Source organism: Xiphophorus maculatus, chromosome 16 (assembly GCF_002775205.1).
Source record: "Xiphophorus maculatus strain JP 163 A chromosome 16, X_maculatus-5.0-male, whole genome shotgun sequence".
In the NCBI taxonomy this organism is placed as follows: domain Eukaryota; kingdom Metazoa; phylum Chordata; class Actinopteri; order Cyprinodontiformes; family Poeciliidae; genus Xiphophorus; species Xiphophorus maculatus.
Window position 1 is genome coordinate 22,949,686 of NC_036458.1, and position 20,167 is coordinate 22,969,852.

The 20,167-nt window shown below is 40.6% G+C and overlaps 1 protein-coding gene across 5 annotated transcripts in view; it reads right to left on the minus strand.

Annotated features, from left to right (window-relative positions):
* Positions 1–18,867, minus strand: part of LOC102225538 (uncharacterized protein DDB_G0271670-like) — a 32,174-nt gene extending 13,307 nt beyond the window's left edge. For 4 of the 5 annotated variants that reach the window (XM_023349318.1, XM_023349317.1, XM_023349316.1 and 1 more), the window contains exons 1-3: positions 18,691–18,789; positions 937–994; positions 139–204 (exon numbers count right to left, since the gene is read on the minus strand). In XM_023349318.1, the coding sequence (XP_023205086.1) occupies positions 139–204; positions 937–987 (117 nt within the window). In that variant the 5' untranslated portion in view covers positions 988–994; positions 18,691–18,789. The other variant, XM_023349315.1, reaches the window with a different exon arrangement.
* Between the last annotated feature and the right edge of the window lie 1,300 nt (positions 18,868–20,167).

The window sequence follows — 20,167 nt, forward strand, 5'->3', positions numbered from 1 at the left end:
CCATTCTGAGTACAAATGAACATTCGTCTGTTGTGAGTTTCACATACATATTACAGATAGAAAGGATTTTCAGTACATTATACAAATGACAGCATTTGCCTAAAAAATAAATAAATAAATAAACGGAGATTGACATACCCATTTATCTCTGGAGAAATAATCATAACACCCCTCCTCTGACAGGCTGATGAGTTTTAAAAAGACCTACAAAAATGTAAAGCAAAGTTATTATTTTGACTATAAAATTTTTGTTTCTTGCATTCTATAACAATGGTGAAAAAATGAGTAGCTGTTTTTATGTGCATGTGTATTAAACTGAAGCACAAAATGTGACATGTTGATACATTGAGGTCCTTTTCAAACCCGCCCAACTTGACAATCAAAGATGGCTTCCATTTTTCAAGATGGCCATCAAAATGACCTCAAAGTTGAATTTTTCTATTCGTATTAAGAATTCTGGTCTAGTTTATCGCTTAGTTACGTTTTGTTCTTCAGTTATTTTTGCGTTTTATGTTCACTCTTCTTAGCATACATTCCCCCGTCCACTTTATTAGGTACAGCTGTCCAATAATTTGCCAACACAAATTGTGAATAAGCCAACGGCCAACTGGGTTGACTTAGTCGACAGCATCACATTCTACCAAACTGGCTCTAGCTTGTTTTACTACGTATCAGTAAAAATGATGGCGATAGAATAAAACATACATATTTGTTGCAGGCTGTCATCATTTCTGGACGATTACCAGCTTGGAGCAGTCTTGGTTTCAGAACTTTATTTAACTTCTCAACTCAAAATACCAACATGCATCCGATGAAGTTAAAGGAAAAGGAGGAAAGTAAAACAATCTGACATCATCAGAGATGACGTGGCACATCTACATCACAGGTCATCTTTGAAGACAGCCAGGGTCGTGCGACTAAACAAGTAATACTTACAAAGAACAAGAGAAGGCAGCAGGACGCCATTCTGTTACCGTGACAATCCATGTTTACTCTGTGATGAGAGAAGACACAAATGAAGAAAACTTTAGTAACCAATCCCAAGGTGGAACCATGTAATGCGGTTGTATTAGGGTGAAATGAGAAGTTCTTTTCTGGTATTTAATGTCACAAACAACATCTGTGCTCAACAGTCCTTCCTCACATCTTTAATAAAACCCACAAATATTTGTACACGTTTGATGCTAAAATAGAGACGGCCAGTTTGTCACTGAGCTTCGCCAAAGGTTGATGAAAAACAAAAGCGGCGATAACAAAGCTTCATCCAGACGCCGGACACACACTTGACAGAAAGGTTTTCAGAACGATCACACAGGAATGTCGTGATCGTTCACTGAAGTGCACGCTTCAGTGAACGTACATTTAATGTACGATGCATTTAAATGCATCATACAGTAGCCAGATCTTACAGTGCCGCTGTATGATCTTGCTACCTACCCTGTGTGTGTCTGAGGGTAATTGTGTGTGCTATACTGTGACTGTTAGTGATTGTGTGTGTTTTTAACCATCAAAGAGAAGAGCACTTAAATCCAAGAGGATTATAAACCATAAGCAAATGTGACGTTTGCGATAATGGTTAGACCAGATCCTTTTCATGGTTCCACCAAAAATACGTTTGATTCGGTTTCAGTTCAGATTTCACTGGAGTCAATCCCTTAAAGTTGCTATTTTGTACAGGCTGCATGATATGAAGACTTTGCAGGCCTCACAGAGCACCAGTAGAAAGATTACAAGTGTCATAGAGGGTCGTAAAATAGAAAACCGTTTATTTTGCTGACAGTTTAATTTCCAGTCAACCGTAAATGTCAGGGTCTTGGATCGTTTTTGCCTTTGATGGGTTTTTGTTCTAGCATTCTGTCATGCTGAAGCTTCATCTCCATGACAGCTGTGCACAAAGTTTAGTCAGCATTCCCTTACAAAAAAAAACAAAGGCAAAAACACAATTTCAAAATTGCCCGTTTGTTTTAAATGACAATTAAAATCACACGCCTTAATCCTCCAACTACTTCCTGGTTTGTTCGTAGTTTGTTGATCACATGACTCCTGTGATGTGGAGAAAGGGTTTCCACTGCAGTTTTGCAAAATAAATCAATTTCATTACGGCAAAAAAAAAACACAAACAAAAAAAAAAACACCTCATACCAGCGACAAACTTTTGATTAAAAAAAATAGGTTTATTCAAAATTGCTGTGTTTCCATTAAGCAGATTTATTTCCGAAGGGTCAAATTGAGCAACTCTATCTGTGGAAAAGCAGCTGCTATTTATACATCTCTTCTCCTCTGCTGTCTTTGCAGACGACTCCTGTGTCTTTGTTCACTCGGTCTACTTAACAACCTGTACCTGCAGCATGTGGCTCCACTCATCACTCCATCAATAACCCGTCTCCCGCTGAATACCTCATGGTTCATGTCTTGCTGAGATTAAAGGAGCTTCTCTTTTGGACAAAAAAAATAAAAAAAATGTCAACGGTGAAACATAGCAGAGGACTGTTTCACAAAACCCAGAGTGAGAGATAAAGCCAGGCTTGGCATGGCGCCATCGGTTCATCCTGGCTTTCTGCGTTTCACAAAGACCAAACCAGAGTCAGGAGGTGTGACTGAAGGAATTCCACCGTTTTCCTCAAGAGACCTTCAGCTCGATCACAGATTCCTCGGCAGATAAATTGCGTACTCCACACCTCGCACCAAACAAACATCTTTTGACGGAGGATAATAACTCCACAGAACCAAGAATTAAAGCTCCCAAACAACCCTTGGAATGTTTTCTTGCCTATTGAATTGGGAATAAAGCTCGAGGGCATCTGCTGTTGAGCCGCATAATGTTTCAGGTATTTTGCAGTTGTTGCGATTCCCACGTTATCCGACAGCACCTCAACAATTCAACTGTCAGACTTGAGGACGTTATTATGTAACTATCGCAGCTCGCCCGTGAACCAGACCCAAAGTTGATCGGAGGACATCCCGTCTCCGCCTGCGGCTGGAGCGCCTCGATGGCTTTCTGTAATCTAAGCAAGACGATTCCCATGAAGACGCATCAGAACGAGTGTTTAAGCAAGACAGCCCGTGGTGAGTCCAGGTGAAAGTTGAACATGCTTTACACCGTTCAAGATTTGCAGAGCGTACGGGAAGCATTCAGACCCCTTTACATTTTTCCTCTGCAGCCATTTGCGAAAATCAAAAGAGTTTATATTATTTCACAGAAAATGGACACTCAGCATCCCATCTGGATAGAGAAACAGAAATGTAGAAATTTTTGCACACTTACTAAAAAAGAAAAACTGAAACATCACACGGTCATAAGGAGTCCGACCCTTTGCTGAGTGTTGAGTAGAAGCACCTTTAGAGCTGGTACCTGTTGGGAATGATGCAACAAGTTTTCCACACCTGGATTTGGGAATCCTCTGCCTCTTCCTTCAGATCCTCTCCAGTTCCATCAGGTTGGATGGTAAACATTGGCCAGTCAAGGATGGTCTCAGAGTTCTTCTGAAGCCACTCCTTTGTTATTGTAGTTGTGTGTTTCGGGTCACCATCTTATTGGAAGGAGAACTTTCGGTCCAATCTGACATCCTGGGCACTTTGGAAGAGCTTTTCTTCCAGGATCTTTCTGTACTTGCAACCAGTCATTCTGTCCCTGCAGAAAAACAGTGCCTGGTTCTCTCCACACATGCCGCATAGAATAATTGCCAAAAAGTTCTGTCATGTTTGGTTCCAGTTTACGAACCCACATGCACGAACACAATCAGGAGACGTGTGTGCAAAACAATAATGAAGTTTATTGACAAGAGGGTAGAGGGTTGGGGAGAAAACACGGAGCAGGAGTCTGGAAGGGGCAACAATTCAGCCACTGTCAACGACGAGAAGCTGTTAGAATATACGAATCCAGGAAGGTGGATGAATATATATGTTGACGAAGGGAAAGGCTTACTAGGAGCGGATGGATGTCTCCTTTGGAGCAACAACGGACCCAGGGGCGGCGTGGAGAGGCAACGAACTGTTGGAGGGCGGACAGGTAAGTCAGGCTGAGTGGAGGAGCGAACTGACGGCTGGTCGTAGTCCGGGACAAACGACCCACAGAACTCTCCTCTCGGAAAACTCCGGAGGAATCCAGGTAAACCAAGGTAAACAAACACTCAGGCAAGGAAGTGTCAGTTCGCCGCTTCTTAAATACTCCCAGCCTCAGTCAGACAATGCGCCGCAGGTGTGTCCCCGGGTTCGACCCCACGCCTCTCCAGGGGCTCTGCTCCTAGGCGGCATCTGGTGGAGGAAGTGGGAAGCAGCAGGCTTCCACAAAAAACAAACAAAAAAAAAAAACACCGATCCTGACAAGTTCAATCTTGGTTTCATCAGACCAGATAATTTTATCTCTCAGTCTGGGAGTTTTTCATGTGTTATTTATCCAACTATGCAGGTTTTCATCCGTCTGGCACTGAGGAGACGCTTCCATCAGGCCTCTCTGCCATAAAGCCCCGTCTGGTGGCGGCTGCAGTGATAGTTGAGGAACTTTCTCCCTGTTGTGACTTTTTTTACACTTATGTTGTTCGGTATATTTGCATGATAAGTGACTGATTTACAATTATATGTTAAGCATAATTTACATGATGATTATTATTAATTGTATTGAACATGATTGTATATAATTACAAAGGTGAAGTGAAGTGAAATATATTTATTGCAAGACATGATTTATTTGAATAGAGGAAGTCTTTTATTTTGAAGAATGCTTAAGGATCTGTTACTGTTTGTCACTATCTTGCTTTGTTGACTTTGATTGCCTTGGTAACGAAAAGCTGTTGCTCGTTATCAGCCGACGCCGTTCTTTTTCTCTTCAATAAATACTGAACAGAAAGGTTCAGTAAAAGAAATACGAGCCTCCGTCTTGTTTGAGAAGAAGCTTTACTCCGTAACACTCCCATCTCTCTGCTGCGTCTCTGGAGCTCAGCCACAGTGACCTTTGGCTTCTTCTCCCACGATTGCTCAGTTAAGTGGAAGACCGGGTCTAGAAAGAGTTCTGCTCGTAACAAACTGCTTCCATGTAAGGACCATGGAGGTCACTGTGTTCCTAGGAACCTGGAGTTCTGCAGAAATTCTTTTGGAGCCTTGTCCAGATCTTTTGTAATCCTTGCCACAGTTCTGTCTCTGAGTCCTTGGGCAGTTCCTTCCACCAATGATTCTCATTTGCTCTCATTTGTGAGCTGTGAGGTCTTGTATAGACATGTGTGTGTTTCATAATCAAGTCCAATCAGATGAATTAAAGTAGAACCATCTCAGTGAGGATCAAAAGAAATGGGAAGCAATATGAGCGTCACAGCAAAGAGTGTCAATACTTGTGACCGTGTGACATTTCAGTTTTTCCTTTTTTTTAGTAAATGTGCAAAGATTTCTACATTTCTGTTCTTTCGGGATGCTGAGGGTACATCCATGAGAAATGATATGAACTTTTTTTGACTTTAGCAAATGGCTGAAATGAAATGAAGAGTGAAAAGTGTAAAGAGGGTCTGAATACCTTCTGTATTGTAACCATCCTGCTAGCGCTTTCCAGACGACATTCTCCTGGACTCAAACATGATCTGCTCTAATTACAATGTGTGACCTGGATTCAGGGTCAAAGGAGGAAAACAAACCAGAATGACAGAGTGTCCACACTCTCCTCCCAGGGCTAAAGTAAACTAAACTAAACCAAAGTAAACAACTCCAGAGGATGTCCAGAGCTAGGGCTCCGATCGCTTGCGGTGATAACACAGTTGGAACCAGATATTATTTACAGTGAATACAATAAAAAAAAAAAATAAAAAAAAATTGGACATTTTTCTTCTCACTGTTCAAAGTTAAATGAGACCAAAACTTTCTTGTTTTAAGTTAAGTAGAATTAACCAAATCATTTGTTCAGTTCCTGGAAAGCTATTTATTTAACATATTAAATGTGTTTTCGCTGTCAGGGATGCCTCACTTTTAAAATGTTTGATTGGCGTTTATATTTTTAATTTTGAAAATTTTTCAATTACTTACTTTCAGATATTATCTCACTACTAAATTGTTTTTAAGGCCACAGATAAGAAGTCAGCAGCTTCACCACAACAAGTCCTTCCACAAATGCTAGCACTAGTTAGCGTAGCCACCGACGACGGCAGATAAACAGATTTCCTGTAACGATTAGGCCGTTTTCCCGCACATCTAGAAGCATTGATTGTCGTCGCTCAGACCCGCCTCCTGGCTCTGATTGGCTGCTTTTGACTGAGCAGCGGAGTGACAAGTTTATAACAAATTTTGAAATAAATAAATAAAAATACATACTTTTGTAAAAGTTGCCTACCGAAGCTTTGACTGACATGTAACTGGCTTCAACTGTACTAGGAAAACTGTGCGAGTCCACAGTATTAATAAATGATCTTTTGAAAGTCTCCCTTCTTTTTGTTGGCCCACTGAGTGAAAGAGAAAATATGACAAATGCTCATTGACCATAAAAGCACCATATGTGAGGTCAGACCTGTCCAGCTTGAAAGGGACCAGCAGCTATGTGTAATAAGCAGCACCTTTATTCCTCATTATCCCCAGTAATGGTTATGTAAGTGGAAAACTGAGGAGATGACATATTCATCTTTTTATTTTTCCATCAATGTTCAATGACGCCCTGCATGGAGCTGCTGAGGCCCCTTGTTAGTTCGGTTCTGCGTAATGATTTCAATTTGACGTTCTACTGTCCTCCAGTAGCTAAAAGCTCACAGAGGTCAGACAAGGAGACCAACAAAACTCCAATCCGGTAAATTACCTTCAGGAACTCCAGTAAAATCATAACACAGCTCGCACTATAAATCGGGCTCACAAAATAATATGCAGAGCCCAGTGATGTCAGTAAAGAAAAAAATAATTCCAGTAAAAAGTGTTCATAAGACTATTTTCAGGAGTTTGCCTCAAACTCAGAGGTCACGTTAATGGAATATTTTCTGTATTTGACCTTTTTATTTATTTATTTTTTTTAAATGACGGAAAAATTTGAAGCTTGCCCGTCATTTTGACAAGTTATAATTCACACCCTAGACTGGTGCACATGGGCAGACATTATAGACTTTACAGAAAGAATTCATCACAGAGGCAACTAAAACCAATCAATAAAAAATCCTTTCTGAATATCATCTCATGGAAACTGAACTAAATGCGTCTTGCTGACCGGGAGCTGAAGAGTTATGGACAGGACGCTTTGGAGCGTCTGGTTCAGAAATGTAACATTAATTAGACTGTAACATGTGCAGTGAGTCAGTTCATTTATGCAGTTCATAAATGAACTGACTTCTGAACTGCATAAGTCAGTTCATTTTGACTGACTTATGCGGTCGGTCAAAATGAAGTACAACAAAAAAGGTCTAGTGCGACCTCTGCTCAAACTGCTAATAATGTTCAATCAGGTTTGATAGTAGAGCTCATTTCAGCAACATTGGAATTCAAAGTGCTTTACAATGTGAAAACATAAAAAAACATAAACAATTCATACGGTCAACAGCTGTGAAAACCAATAACAGACACGGTGTCATTGTTAAAGTCATCAGTACACGTCATCTGTGTTTGACAATCTTCCAATTATTACTTCAGTTTTCTAAATCGTTGCATTGCTAAGATGGAACAAAAAACATTGCTAACAAGTAGCTAAGTGAATTCCTCACACTGCCGACGAGCGGGTCAAAGGTTGAAAAATTACAACAAAACCCCTCAGAAGTCTTTACTATCATGAGGGATCGATCCATCAAAATCTGGAGAAACGTCCCCAAACGTTCAACAAGCTTCGGTAGTTCATGTGATTTTAGTTTCTCTAGAAAAAGAGGCGCCGATGTTGTGGCCGCTGTGTGCGAACCTCCATGCAAAATACGCAACGTTTAGCAGAGTTAATTCAGGTTCAATCCAACAAAGACCGGGTGGCTGGAACACGGTTTCCCTGATAACGTGGGAAGGTTTCGTTACATAACGTCGAACATCACAAAGTTGCCGTGGCAGAATCATTATGGCATCGCATGAGCGGTGCAGTACACCTCCTGCATCTGCTGCACTTTATGGAGAGTCAATAAGTTCAGTCCCGAATGTTGATGTTCATTAGTTTGTAATTGTTTGCTCTCAGCAAATTTCAAACAGCTTGAAATGCAACAAAGGCATAGTCCAATTTCCAAAAGTATTCATGGCCCTAAAACGTTTTGGTATTTAGTCAGATTGCAGTTATATTTTCACTTTTTGATGAAAAAATCAGTGGAGCAAAGTGTCGGACAAAAAACCCAACTAAAATTAAAAATACAAGACTTTTTTCAAATCAATATCATGAAAAAGCTGAGTGGAATTAGTCAATTTTACTCCAATAATCCAAAAGGTAATCAACTCTGAGATTTACTGAGATTAAACTACTGTGTCGCAAGTCTGACTTACTAACAGGAGCTTTCGCTTACAGCAAATAACATGACCTCTGACCCTGTTAATCGTCCCTGTGGTGTGCCTCAGGGACACCACAGGGACACCTGTGTTTAAACTTCACTGTGTAAACTTCATCTGATCTTTTTTATCAGGTGTGTTTATCTCTGCAGCTGAGAAATGTTGAATTTCTTAAGAATCCTCTGACTGTTTTTTTAAAAACTGGTCTAAAATCATTTCTGATTCACTTTCTTAGATATTTGTTTTATTTTCTGGTTTTTATTCCTTTTTTTTTAAAACAATTTTTTTATCCACTGTAATTGTTTGTCTTGTTGTTATCTCTCCTCTCTGAACTCCTGACTTCTATTCATTCCAGACAACCCGAGTTCAGGAAGCCAAACTTTTCTTTTAAGGGTTTCAACTGCAACATTTGTTTTCGTTTCCAGCTGGTGCTAAACAAAACCAAAACCGTTTCCCTCCTCGCCTGTGGTGGCGCTGCACTGAGAAACACAGGAGGAAACGGCACGAAAACCTCTGAAGAGGACACCGAGCACAACTGCCTTCTTCACAAAATGGAGAGAAAAATGGAGAGACATCAGATCGTGGAGGTTGTTAAGACTTCCCTTTTGTCTCCGGCTGGAGACCACGACTCATTTCTCGAATATCAATTATAACGTTCCAAGCTCATCTTCTCAAAAACAAATGAAGTCCGTTAAATAAACAGCTCAAAAACTAGATTTGTGTCCGTCAGTAAAAGCTTCCACAGACTCAATTAAAAGCTTGAAAAAAAAGAAGTAACTCAAGTAGGGTAATTAAACATTTACTGTTCTGTTTTTCCCCCCAAAAATATTTTTACCAAACACATGTTTGTTCCCTTATAAGAGAAAGCAAAAAAAAAAAAGAAAAAAAAATCCACCAAAAACTCTGTTACTTATTAATAGAGCAGTCCTGTGACCTCATGGTTCTATTCAAGTCTGTCTGCAGAAATGTTTCTCGAAAATAGTAAGTAAATGAAAAAAGGAAAAGTTGAAAAAAAAAAATTCCTTTAACACGGTGCCAGAAACACACTGCAGTTTGTTCACATCATCATGTTTTCCATTCGGGCCACATGGTGGGATGAATGGAATATCTGCTTAATGAGCTAAACCAAATCAGATCAGGCTTTGATCCCCATGCCTCCTATAGGGCTCCACACATTAATGCTGTCGGGTGCAGATTAAGTTAGCTAAATGATGACTAGCTATAATGCATCATGTTACGCTTGCCAGCAAGTACAGGCTACCAGTATTGTTGTTATTCATGTTCAAACCGGTTACATTCACTTGAGTAACTTTTTTGGGAAAAGGTATTTATACGAGTCATTTTACTGCAAAGGACATTTTTCTTTTACTTCAGTAATATTATTATCGCTTCTCTTACTTGAGTGAATTGATTTTGCATTTAAAGAAACAGACTCCAGAGATCGGAAACACCAGATTCTCAGATTCCTGCAGCATTGAGCGAGTACTCATTGCAAATTTGAGCACAATTACTCAACATTTCATACGTGTCACCATTTACATCCTTGTAGTTTACTTTGTATTAATAAACATGGTTATTTTATCCAAAATAACATTTCTACATAAAGGTTTGTTTATGAATTTTTGTTAACGTAAAAGCTCGTCCAGTCGGCTCCTCTCCCGTTAATCTCCTCTGGAATCCTCATTTTGCCGCTCTCACAGTAGAGTTTCGGGCTTTTGCTTCAAAAACGCTTTTCATCCGTTAAAAGTGCTTCTGTTTTTTGTTTTGTTTTGGTCTGATACTAATGTTTGTTTGCTGATCTGAAACGATTAAGCGCGGCAAACAGAGTGAAATCCAAAAACTACAAGAGTCAGCATTTCAGCAAATTTGCCTGATTTGATTTCGGCTTTGTGGGCTCGGGGGGCCGCACACGTCGACGTTCCAACGCGTCGACATACCGGCGCAGAAGGTGCAGCTGCGGGGGGAACTGCCTCCTATCTGTAGATCGAGATCGGAACATGAGAACGCTGAGGTGGATGTGTTTGGCAGTAGAGTGTAGAGATCAAAGTACCACAGTCACAGTGAACATGCTGGTAATATTGAAGATTGATTTCGCCAGATAACATATTGTTTATGTCTGTTAGACTGAAAAAAAGAAGAAGAAGAAGAAAAAAAAAACTACCACTGCTCCCAACATGATTAATAAGGGTTGATTTCCATTAAGCAGTCATTTCCTCTGTTTTCACTCATTTCTGAATAACATTTCTCCTGTAGTTGGACTTCAGTTTTTCTGCACTGAGCTGATGTACTTCACTGTAAACGTCTTTTTAATGTTCACACGCATATAATAAACATTGTTTTTTTTAAATTACATTATAATCTTGTACAGTATATTACTATTATCATTATAGTTTGTCTACTGCGACAGACTGGCGACCTGTTCAAGGTGACCCCGCCTCTCGCCCGGTACGTTAGCTGGAGACAGACACCAGCACCTCCTGATCCCTCTAAGGGACAAAGGTGTTAGAAAATGGATGGATGAATGGTTTGTCCAGTTTTAAAAAAAAATACATTTTCAACACTTTTGGAACTTTTTTGCGAACCTCCATATCCTGATGCTTGCTGCTGCTCTGACACAACAAAGCCTGCTTCTATTGTACTCTTAAATGCAGTTTGTTTCTTTAAATCAGTTTGAAATGTAAGTTTCAAACAGAAAGAAAAAACACAAAACAACGTTAGTCTCAATCGGTTATTTTCCGTGATTTAAGTCGTTTATGTTTTTAGGAAGACACTGAACAGGAAACACGTTATCTCTGAACGGAAAGCCAAAGTACTTCAAGGTACTTTTTTTTACATATTTGTTTAAATTACTACTACTAGCACTGCCCCTTACAGCTGGTTCCTAACAACATAGCCTGCCAGGAATGCTAAGGCTAGTTAGCATGTACGTCGATGACGGCAGATAAGCTTTTTTTTCTGGAGCGTTAAGCTTTTTCTCTGCCATTAACACATTTAGCAGCACGTACACCAAGTGATTGACAGCGCCAAGACCCTCCTCCCAGCTAGATTTTCTTTCACAGATAATCTGTCTCATGTTATATTGTCACAGCAGGTTTTCCATGGTATTAACAAATATGGGGGAAAAAAGCCAACAGTGTTTTTGTAAAAGTTACATTCTGCAGCTTTTAAAGACCGCGGGGGACGGAAATGGCTTTTGTGACCTCCGCCCGCATGACTTGGAAAGTTCTGATTTCTCGTCATGTGATCTAACAAAGGAATGTTCTGGACAAAGATCTACTCTAGGGGAAAAAAAAAACCAGATCAGTTTCTCACACAACCCGTGCTTTCTAGAAACAAAACAGCAGAGAAAGCATCTGCGTCTGAGCCGCGCAGCAGAAAGACGAGACTTGCTGATCGTGGGAATGTACGCGTGGTGTCTCACCGACCTGCGTGTGTCAGCATCACAAGAAAAGGTTTGTAATAAAGCTTATTGGTCCGTCTATGATCTTATTGGTCAGCACCGAAGTTTGGCTTCATGAATGCACAGTTAGCCGACTTGCCTGACACATTCGTCTCCAAGCGACAAAGACCGCTGCTCACTTGTGCGCAGCACGAATCTATACCCAGATTTATCTGTGATTTCTACAGTGAAGCCACAACAATTCCAGCTCTCAGCTGGAAACAGATGGTGTTGTTGACAGAAACGCTGAGGCAATGCTCATATAAATGCTAAACCCGCTTCACTGCCAACGGTTTCTGAGTAGGTTACTTGTTATGGCTACCATTAAGCGGTGCACAAAGACAGTACTGATTGCAGAGAAAAGAAGAAGGAAAAGAGCTACGATGGAAGAAATGGATGCCTGATGCCGCTGTACTGCTGAGTGAGTTAAGAATAAACGTTCTTTGTCTTCTCGTGCTTCTACCTCATGATGGCTTCCAAACATAACATTGTTTTTATGGCTTCCAGAAAATGCTGAACGTTTCCTGGAAACATGACCTGTAAAACCAGCACTCATGCAAAATGCCGAGATGTTCATAGAGAGTTATGTTCGGTCGGAACACATTACTGAAAATTATGTGCTGCCTGGATTTCTGTATTCACCATTAACGCCATCGTTTTGCACCCAAACGTCCTCACCACCACAGAACTCCACTTCACGACCGAAGGGATTCGCCTGCAGAAATTGAAATGGCGTCGCGCCGTACGTTCAACGTTCGAGACAAGGATCATTTTCAGAAGGAGGAAAGGCAGATGGAAGGACCAAGTTACCACACCAATGGAACACACACACACACACACACACACATATTTTGACTCAAGTAAAAGAAAAAGTATTCGGTAAAACGGCGACCCTTTACTGAGTAAACGTCAAAACAAAAACCATCTCGTATTTAAAAACTGCATCATCGAACTCACCAAAATATAAAGTTATGTGGAAATTTGGAAATTTTAAGAAAAATATAGAAAATAATTCATAATCACAAAATAGCAGAATCAAGCATATCTGGCTGAAGCTATGTTAACCTTTGACCTGCCTCAGTGGTTTGGACTAAAATCCCACTCTGAGCTACAGAGCTATAATTATACTTTTCAGACAGCACAACCTCACACTCAGTCACAGCTTCCCATCACATCACCACTACTTTGTTGCCGTCAGTCTCTATAAACCATTTAACTTCTATTTGCTCTGTATGTTTGACATATGGATAAACATCCTGCACAAGTGGCTACAAGTGCCATAAACATGCTTTATTTTTACATATTTTTCCCTTGTCCTGATGAGAAATGATGCAGACTTCTAACAAACCTTTATTCCAGCCAATCCCTTTTGCTCCTTGTGGCACCAACAGCCTCTAAGCTAGGAGTAGCTTGTTGCAAAATAGCAACGGTTTTGAAACCGCAGCTAAAGTCTGGCTGTGTTTTCATCTTAGAAAGCAGTGCAGGCCTAGATTAATGTGAGTTTAATTGCACTTTATATTTAAAATGTTGTTCATAAAAGAACTTTTAACAGCTTTTGTTTATACAGGCACTGCTAGCTAGCGCGTATCATTTAGCGTAGCTGGTGGGTTGAGGGGACACTTTAGTGACCAGACTCCAGAGCTGTCCGTTATAAAATGAAGAGGATGTTTATGTTGAACTACATGGAGCCTTACTAAAAAAAAAAACTAAACTGAGCTGGATTATTACCATCGCTGTATCTGATCTAGATTTTTTTTTTCTACATATTGTGGCTGAGTTTTGACTGTTTTGAGAAACAAGCGAAGCTGGAAGAGGAGAACCTCTTGCAGCACAAGGTCGTTTTATGGAGCAACAACTGAATCCAAAAAGTCCAGTGGTGCCCAAAGTGGGCCCTGGAGGGCCGGCATCCTGCATGCTTTAGTTCTCTCCCTGGTTTAACGCATCTGGATCAAATGATGGCTCGTTAGAAGGCCTAAGAAAAACACTGACATGCTGAAAAGGTTGTTACTACAACCAGGAAGAGAACTGAAACGTGCAGGATGCCGGCCCTCCAGGACCCACTTTGGGCACCCCAGAAATAGTCCATGGCCCAAAGTTTCACATTTTACTTTGTGCTGGTTTATGACTGCAGATGTTGAAACTGCGTTACCCTCATTCAATCTTATCCATTTCATTTTTTTATTTTATTTTCAGACAACATACCTATACCAACATACCTATAAAAACACAGCAGAGCAAAGAACAAGTGAACCACATCCAAAACGTTTAACGCACTGTTCAGACAACAACTCAAACATTGTGGCACCAAAAGACTTAGACTCGTCACCGAAAGAAGCTGAGATCGGCACAAATTGGGGCAGAAAACACACTTTCGAATTCTAGGCCAGAATTATTATGTGGCAAATGTCTCCCATAAGCTGACAGTATGGCTATATTATATACTTTCTGAATCCTTAGAGCTCGTTGAGTATTGCAGTTGTTAACCGTTGTGTCCATGATGTCCCTTGATACAACAAAGCTAAAAGAAAGGAAAAACAGTAAAAAAAAAAAACATGTATGATTTTTTTGCCTTGAAGAGCTCCAATGACTTCCGTGTTGGTCAGAGAAACTCAAAACATGGCTTAAGTGAAAACCAAGAGTGTCCCCATTAAGATGGTACCAAACGTTGTGTTAGTTAGGCCATGTGACAAATGCCTGTAGCATGAGATGAGCCTAACCCAGACAAACCCCAGTCTCAAAAAACAATCTATCCAAAGAGGTTGTTCACTTCATGAGCTGATAACTATGACTCAGCTGCCATTTTGGAAGGGCTATCATACAAAAATATTAACTAGAGACATGCAGCCAAAAAAACAAAAAAAAATGGTCTGGCCCACAGACTAAAATGCATCATGTTTTCATATTTTTATTTAGAAAAGAATCTAATCGCCATGAAGTTCTTTCCTTCTCTCCCTCAACAATTGTTTGACTGTAAAACTTAAAATACATCGAAGCATTTTGACAAAAAATGTTCAAAGTTCAAAGAGGTGTGAAAGCATTTGCAAGGCATGGCGCACGAAATTTATTTTCTTACATAAGACTGTGACTGTGTGTGGGCATGGGGGTGTGTCAGCTACCAAAGAGGAAATTCCTACCATAGACCTCAATTACCCGTGGTATTGAAGTCTGTGTACAGACCTGAATACAGTGCAGGTACTATTCCTAATATGGGAATTACATAAATATGACTCCAGTTACCCGATTTACAGTACACGTTTGCCGATTTGAAGCTGTAACTCACAGCCAATCAGGGCAGTTGAGTTTTTGCCATTTGCAATTAAATGTGGTGTAGGGTGGTGAGGATGACGAGTTGGACCCGGGTTGTTTGAGCAAACGATGATGGTTTTAGTGGAGAATTTACAAAATACAAAGTTTATGCAGCACAGGTGAGCAATAAGGCAAAGAGCTCAGACACTGGCAGACAAACTAGACTGAACCAGGGCAGGGTGGATGACGTACGACTTTAGAGCAGGACGACAGGGAGACACAGACACACGTGGGATTAAATACACAGGGAGCTAATCAGAGGAAACAAAGGACAGCTGTAAACTATCAAGGGGGTAGAAGAGAACACAGGGACTAATTAACACGGAGAAAACCAAATCCTCACACTATCTGAGTTTGCACAAAATTAATCTGTGATGAGTTCTTCTGTCAGTCCCAGTGACCTATTTAGTTCAGCATTCAGTAAAGTGCATAGTCCACTTTATTATCTTGCTCCAGCTCCCCTCATTTTTTTTAGGAGTTTCTATATCAACATATCTGCAGGCCATTTCCCTTGGACTTCCCATAAAGCAAAAGCTCAGCAAGTCCCGTTGCCGTGAGCCTACAGCTGGCAGCTGGATTAAAGCAGAAGAACCCAGAACAATGGAAAACTGGGCTCTGTGTTTCTGAATCCTGGCCTGAACATGAGAGCTGGTCCTGAAGTCCAGCTTGTCTCATATCAGGAGTAACGTCACACTTTGTCTCCGACTGCTTTCGCCTCATGCTTCCTGAGCCTGGCTCAGTCGACACCCTGTTCCACTCCCTTCATGTTCCCCTCCCTTCATGTTCCCCTCCCTTCATGTTCCCCTCCATTCATGTTCCCCTCCCTTCATGCGAGGGTTTCAAAGTGGAGATTAGATGTAAGCTGTTGCCGTTTAAACCAGAAATTTGGGGCTTGGGGGTTTTCATCTTCCATTTTATTAATCCCTTAACTGCCACCCTGGAAATGCTTATGTGTTATCCAATGAACACCGGTGACCTCATGACAGCTAAGGGGGCCAAACTGATTTTTATTATCATTTGACTGAACTCAACTGAATTAAATAAATTTGCTAAATGGAAACACGGCAATTTACAAAGAAGAAGAAGAAAAAAAGTAGGATGATGTGGTTTTTCAAATATGTGGGAATAGATGTATTTTTGCACTAATCAATCCAATGGGAACTGAACCAGGACTCAAAGATCACATGAGGCGAAGGGTTGGCAATGAACTAAGAGAAGTAAACTCAAACATAAGAAACAGAACATACAGGGGAAATTCAGGAGCTAAACACTAAGGAGCGAAGTCACAAGGTGAGCTGTGACGGAGTATTGGGGCCGTTGTAGATAGAAAAAAAAAGAGGAGCAAAAAAAACTCTGAAATGTTGAGATTTGATCTCAAAACGTTTCTAGAAAACAATACTTGGAAATTCCAGAGTTTTAAAGCAAAGTACAAATTTCTGAAATTAATCTTGAAATTTCTGAGTTTTTTTCAAGCAAGTTTTCAACTTTTCCAACTCCTAAATTTCAACGTTTTTTTTTTCCCCATTCAAATTTCTGTTTTTTTTTGGCTTAAACTGACTCCTCCACTTTGTTTTCTGTCTACAACGGCACCAAACACGGCGAGGGCGACATCCTTGTCACCCTCGGTAACAACAGTGAGAACAAAGGAGGCGGTTACGTCAGGAACAAACAAAATGAATGAGCTTTGGTTTTCTTTCAAAACACAAAAGAAAACCAAAACTCACAGATTGGGTCAAAAACGGCCTCTTTCTGTTTCCCTCCACCAGCAAGGAGGTCATAGTGGACTATAGTGGATTCCAGTTCATTTGCCCAGGAATTTGATGACATCAGACTGACCTGACTGCTGAACACCTCGTTTCTGAGGAAGACCTCAGGAAAGTATGAAAGCAATCTGTCCAGCCTCCATCCTCTCTGGCCCCCTGCAGACACACCACACCCTTATGCTGCACCCTAAGATGGTAAACGGTAAATGGACTGAACTTATATAGCGCTTTTCCAGTCATTTTGACCACTCAAAGCGCTTTACACTAGAGTCGCACTCACAAACACACACACATTTATACACCGATATGCACATCAGTAGACAATTTGGGGTTAAGTGCCTTGCCTTGTGCCCAGAGGCACATCGACATGTGGCAGGAGGAAGCTGGAATTGAACCTGCAACCTTCCGATCGCAAGACGACTACTCTACCAAAGACCCACAGTCTCAATCAGTGGACTGATTGAGACTTCATTTATTTGTTTATTTATCGCTGAGGGTGCCGCTCCAACTTCATCATATTGTGGAAACGTAATGACAAAATAAAGATCATACGTCTCATGTCTCTGGAATCAGCTTTGAAATCTCATCACCAGCCTGGAGTCATGCACAGGTTGCATATTTAATGCTGATGATTCGGTCAGTCTAAGTGCTCAAACACATCGACCTGTTTGATGGTCAAACAGATTTTTTTTTTCTGCCTGATTTTATCTTAAAATGATTTATTTGTAAGGATTTATTTTTTCACGTTTTCTCCTTTAAAGCACCAGAATTTGAGAATGAAATGACATTTTTCTGTTACTTTCGGAGTACTTGAGTCGCCTTTTCATCAGATACTTTTACTTGATTACATCTTTTGTACTTTTCCTTTGAACTTCTGGTGTACTCTACCCACCTTCTCCCCATGCCCTAATGTTAACGAAGCATGCCTCCACACCCATGTCTGTGTGGACATAGGTGTGTCCACACAGACATGGGTCTGTCTGTGTGGACAGACCCATGTCTGTCCACACAGACAGTGTGGACAGACATGTCCACACAGACAGTGTCTGTCCACACAGACAGTGTGGACAGACACTTCTGCTCTCTATCTGCCGATAGAGAGCAGAAGCATTCTATCGGCTCATTTTGATATTATAAAAAATATATTAAGAAACCAGGATTTAAAGCTGAGACCAGCAGCACAGACAAGCGCTGGTTAAATGTATTTAATTACATTTTAGATTTTTTTTTAATATCAGAGTTTTTTTTTTCTGTTCCATTAACTAAAAAACAGCATCAAAGTCAAGAAAGAAATTACACTAAGTAGTTCTAAAGAGAGAGAGAGAGAGAGAGAGAGAGAAATAGCTGAATCAATGGTTTCCATTTTCAGCCACCAAAAGACGTCATGATCCCGTTTTATGCAACAGGAGAAAATGAAACATGGAAACAATCAACATGCTGAACAGAAGTGTGCAAACGCACATGTCATGATCATGCACCCCCCCGCTGCTCTCTGCAGAGCAGCAAAACGTCCCAAGTTTGGACGTCCAGAGCAGAAGGAGCAGGAATTCTGCTTACAGAGCAGAAGCACGTTTCTGAAGATTCATCCAAAAATATAAATAATAATAAAAAAAGTTCAATTTAACTCGCATCTACTATGCAGGCATCTCCTTGTTTTTCCAAACTACAATTATTATTATTATTATTATTATTATTATTATGGTTATGCAGTCAATCCTACGAACACGCGCATGCAGAAAGTATCCAGAATCTGTCCAGAACATGACCATCACTTACCACTAACAAAGAGGCGGATCGGTCTCGTAAAGTTTCTCTGCTTCCAGACTCTCTGACCAAACAGTCATGATTCATAGGAAACATTGAGAACCCAGTGGAGCCTACCTGCTGCAGCCCGCAGTCTGCGCCTCTGCTCCGCCTCACTGACACGCGAACGCCTTCTGCTTTTGTAAATCACATCTTTACTTTCACTTTCGATGTGAAACGTATCCTCCTCCAAGCATGATATCATCCTGGACTTTCCGGAACGGGGACTCCCGGACCCGGCGATATTTTTGCCTCATGTCTTCCCCCGTTTCCTTCCCCCGGTTCTGTCGGCCTGCTTTCATATTATTTCATATTATTATATCATAAGAGACACTAGAGCCCACAAAAGACAACCTGGAGGATAACTTCGGCGAGCCGCTACGTGACAACACGATAACGGTTGCTAACGTCTCTAAGCTAACCGAAATGAACAGCTGACATAAAAGACACTAGAAACTAGAAAAAGGAAGTTCCTGCGCTCGTCAAAGAAAATGTGGAGATGAAGGAAAGATTGTTGGAGCTAGAAAGCTACAAACGCCGTCGGAATTTAAAAATTCAGGGCTTGAAAGAAAAAATAAATAAATAACGAAGATACCCGCACAGAAGTACGGAAGAGGATTAGGGCCACCGGAAAAAAAAAAAAAGATTTGTGACTTTAAACTCAGAATTCTGGCTGATGGGGTTAGGGTTAGGGTAAATTTAAGCCAGCAAGCAACCAGCTTCAGAAGCACAGACAGCTGTTGTTCTGTCCGCCACAACTGGCATTTATCACACATCAGGAAGATGTCTGATAAATCAAGACATCAGAAAGATGTGTGATTTAAGTGACTTTTTTCGTGCCAGAGGAGTCCCCGAAGTTTCCATCACACTAATGGATGAACAAAAGGTGAGTAAATCAAATGAAATAGTTTCGTGTCTAAAGCCGAACGGTGATGGCTAATTGTTAGCATGTTTGTTAGCTTATGCAGTTATAGGAATGAGCTGATTCACAATGTTAAATCGCTCAGATGGATAAAGGATGTAACCGCTGTTGGTTGCTGGAATTGTCTCATAAGGATTTTTTTTATGCGTTTATTTTATTGTTCTTCTGTTTGAGTGTTTTACAATGAGGTAAGTTGTATATGTGAGCCACATTCTAAACAAGATGTCTGCTGTCAGCGGAGGACAGAAACGTTTATATATGTACAGGAAAATGTGTGACCTGCGTACACAGAAACCGATTCTGATCGTAGAATATCCCTTCATCATATTTACCAACACCAACTAATGTTATCTATGCTATGCTATGTTATCTATGTGTATCATAGTTTGTGTTATGGCGTTGGCAAAAGTTACATCATGAAAATGACGAAATCATTTTTTCTCAGGATTTCAGAGGATTGTACACTTACTCCTTTGCTCCCTCCTGCTATTACTTTAATTCTCCCCAAAACAGCAGATCCTTTAAGCA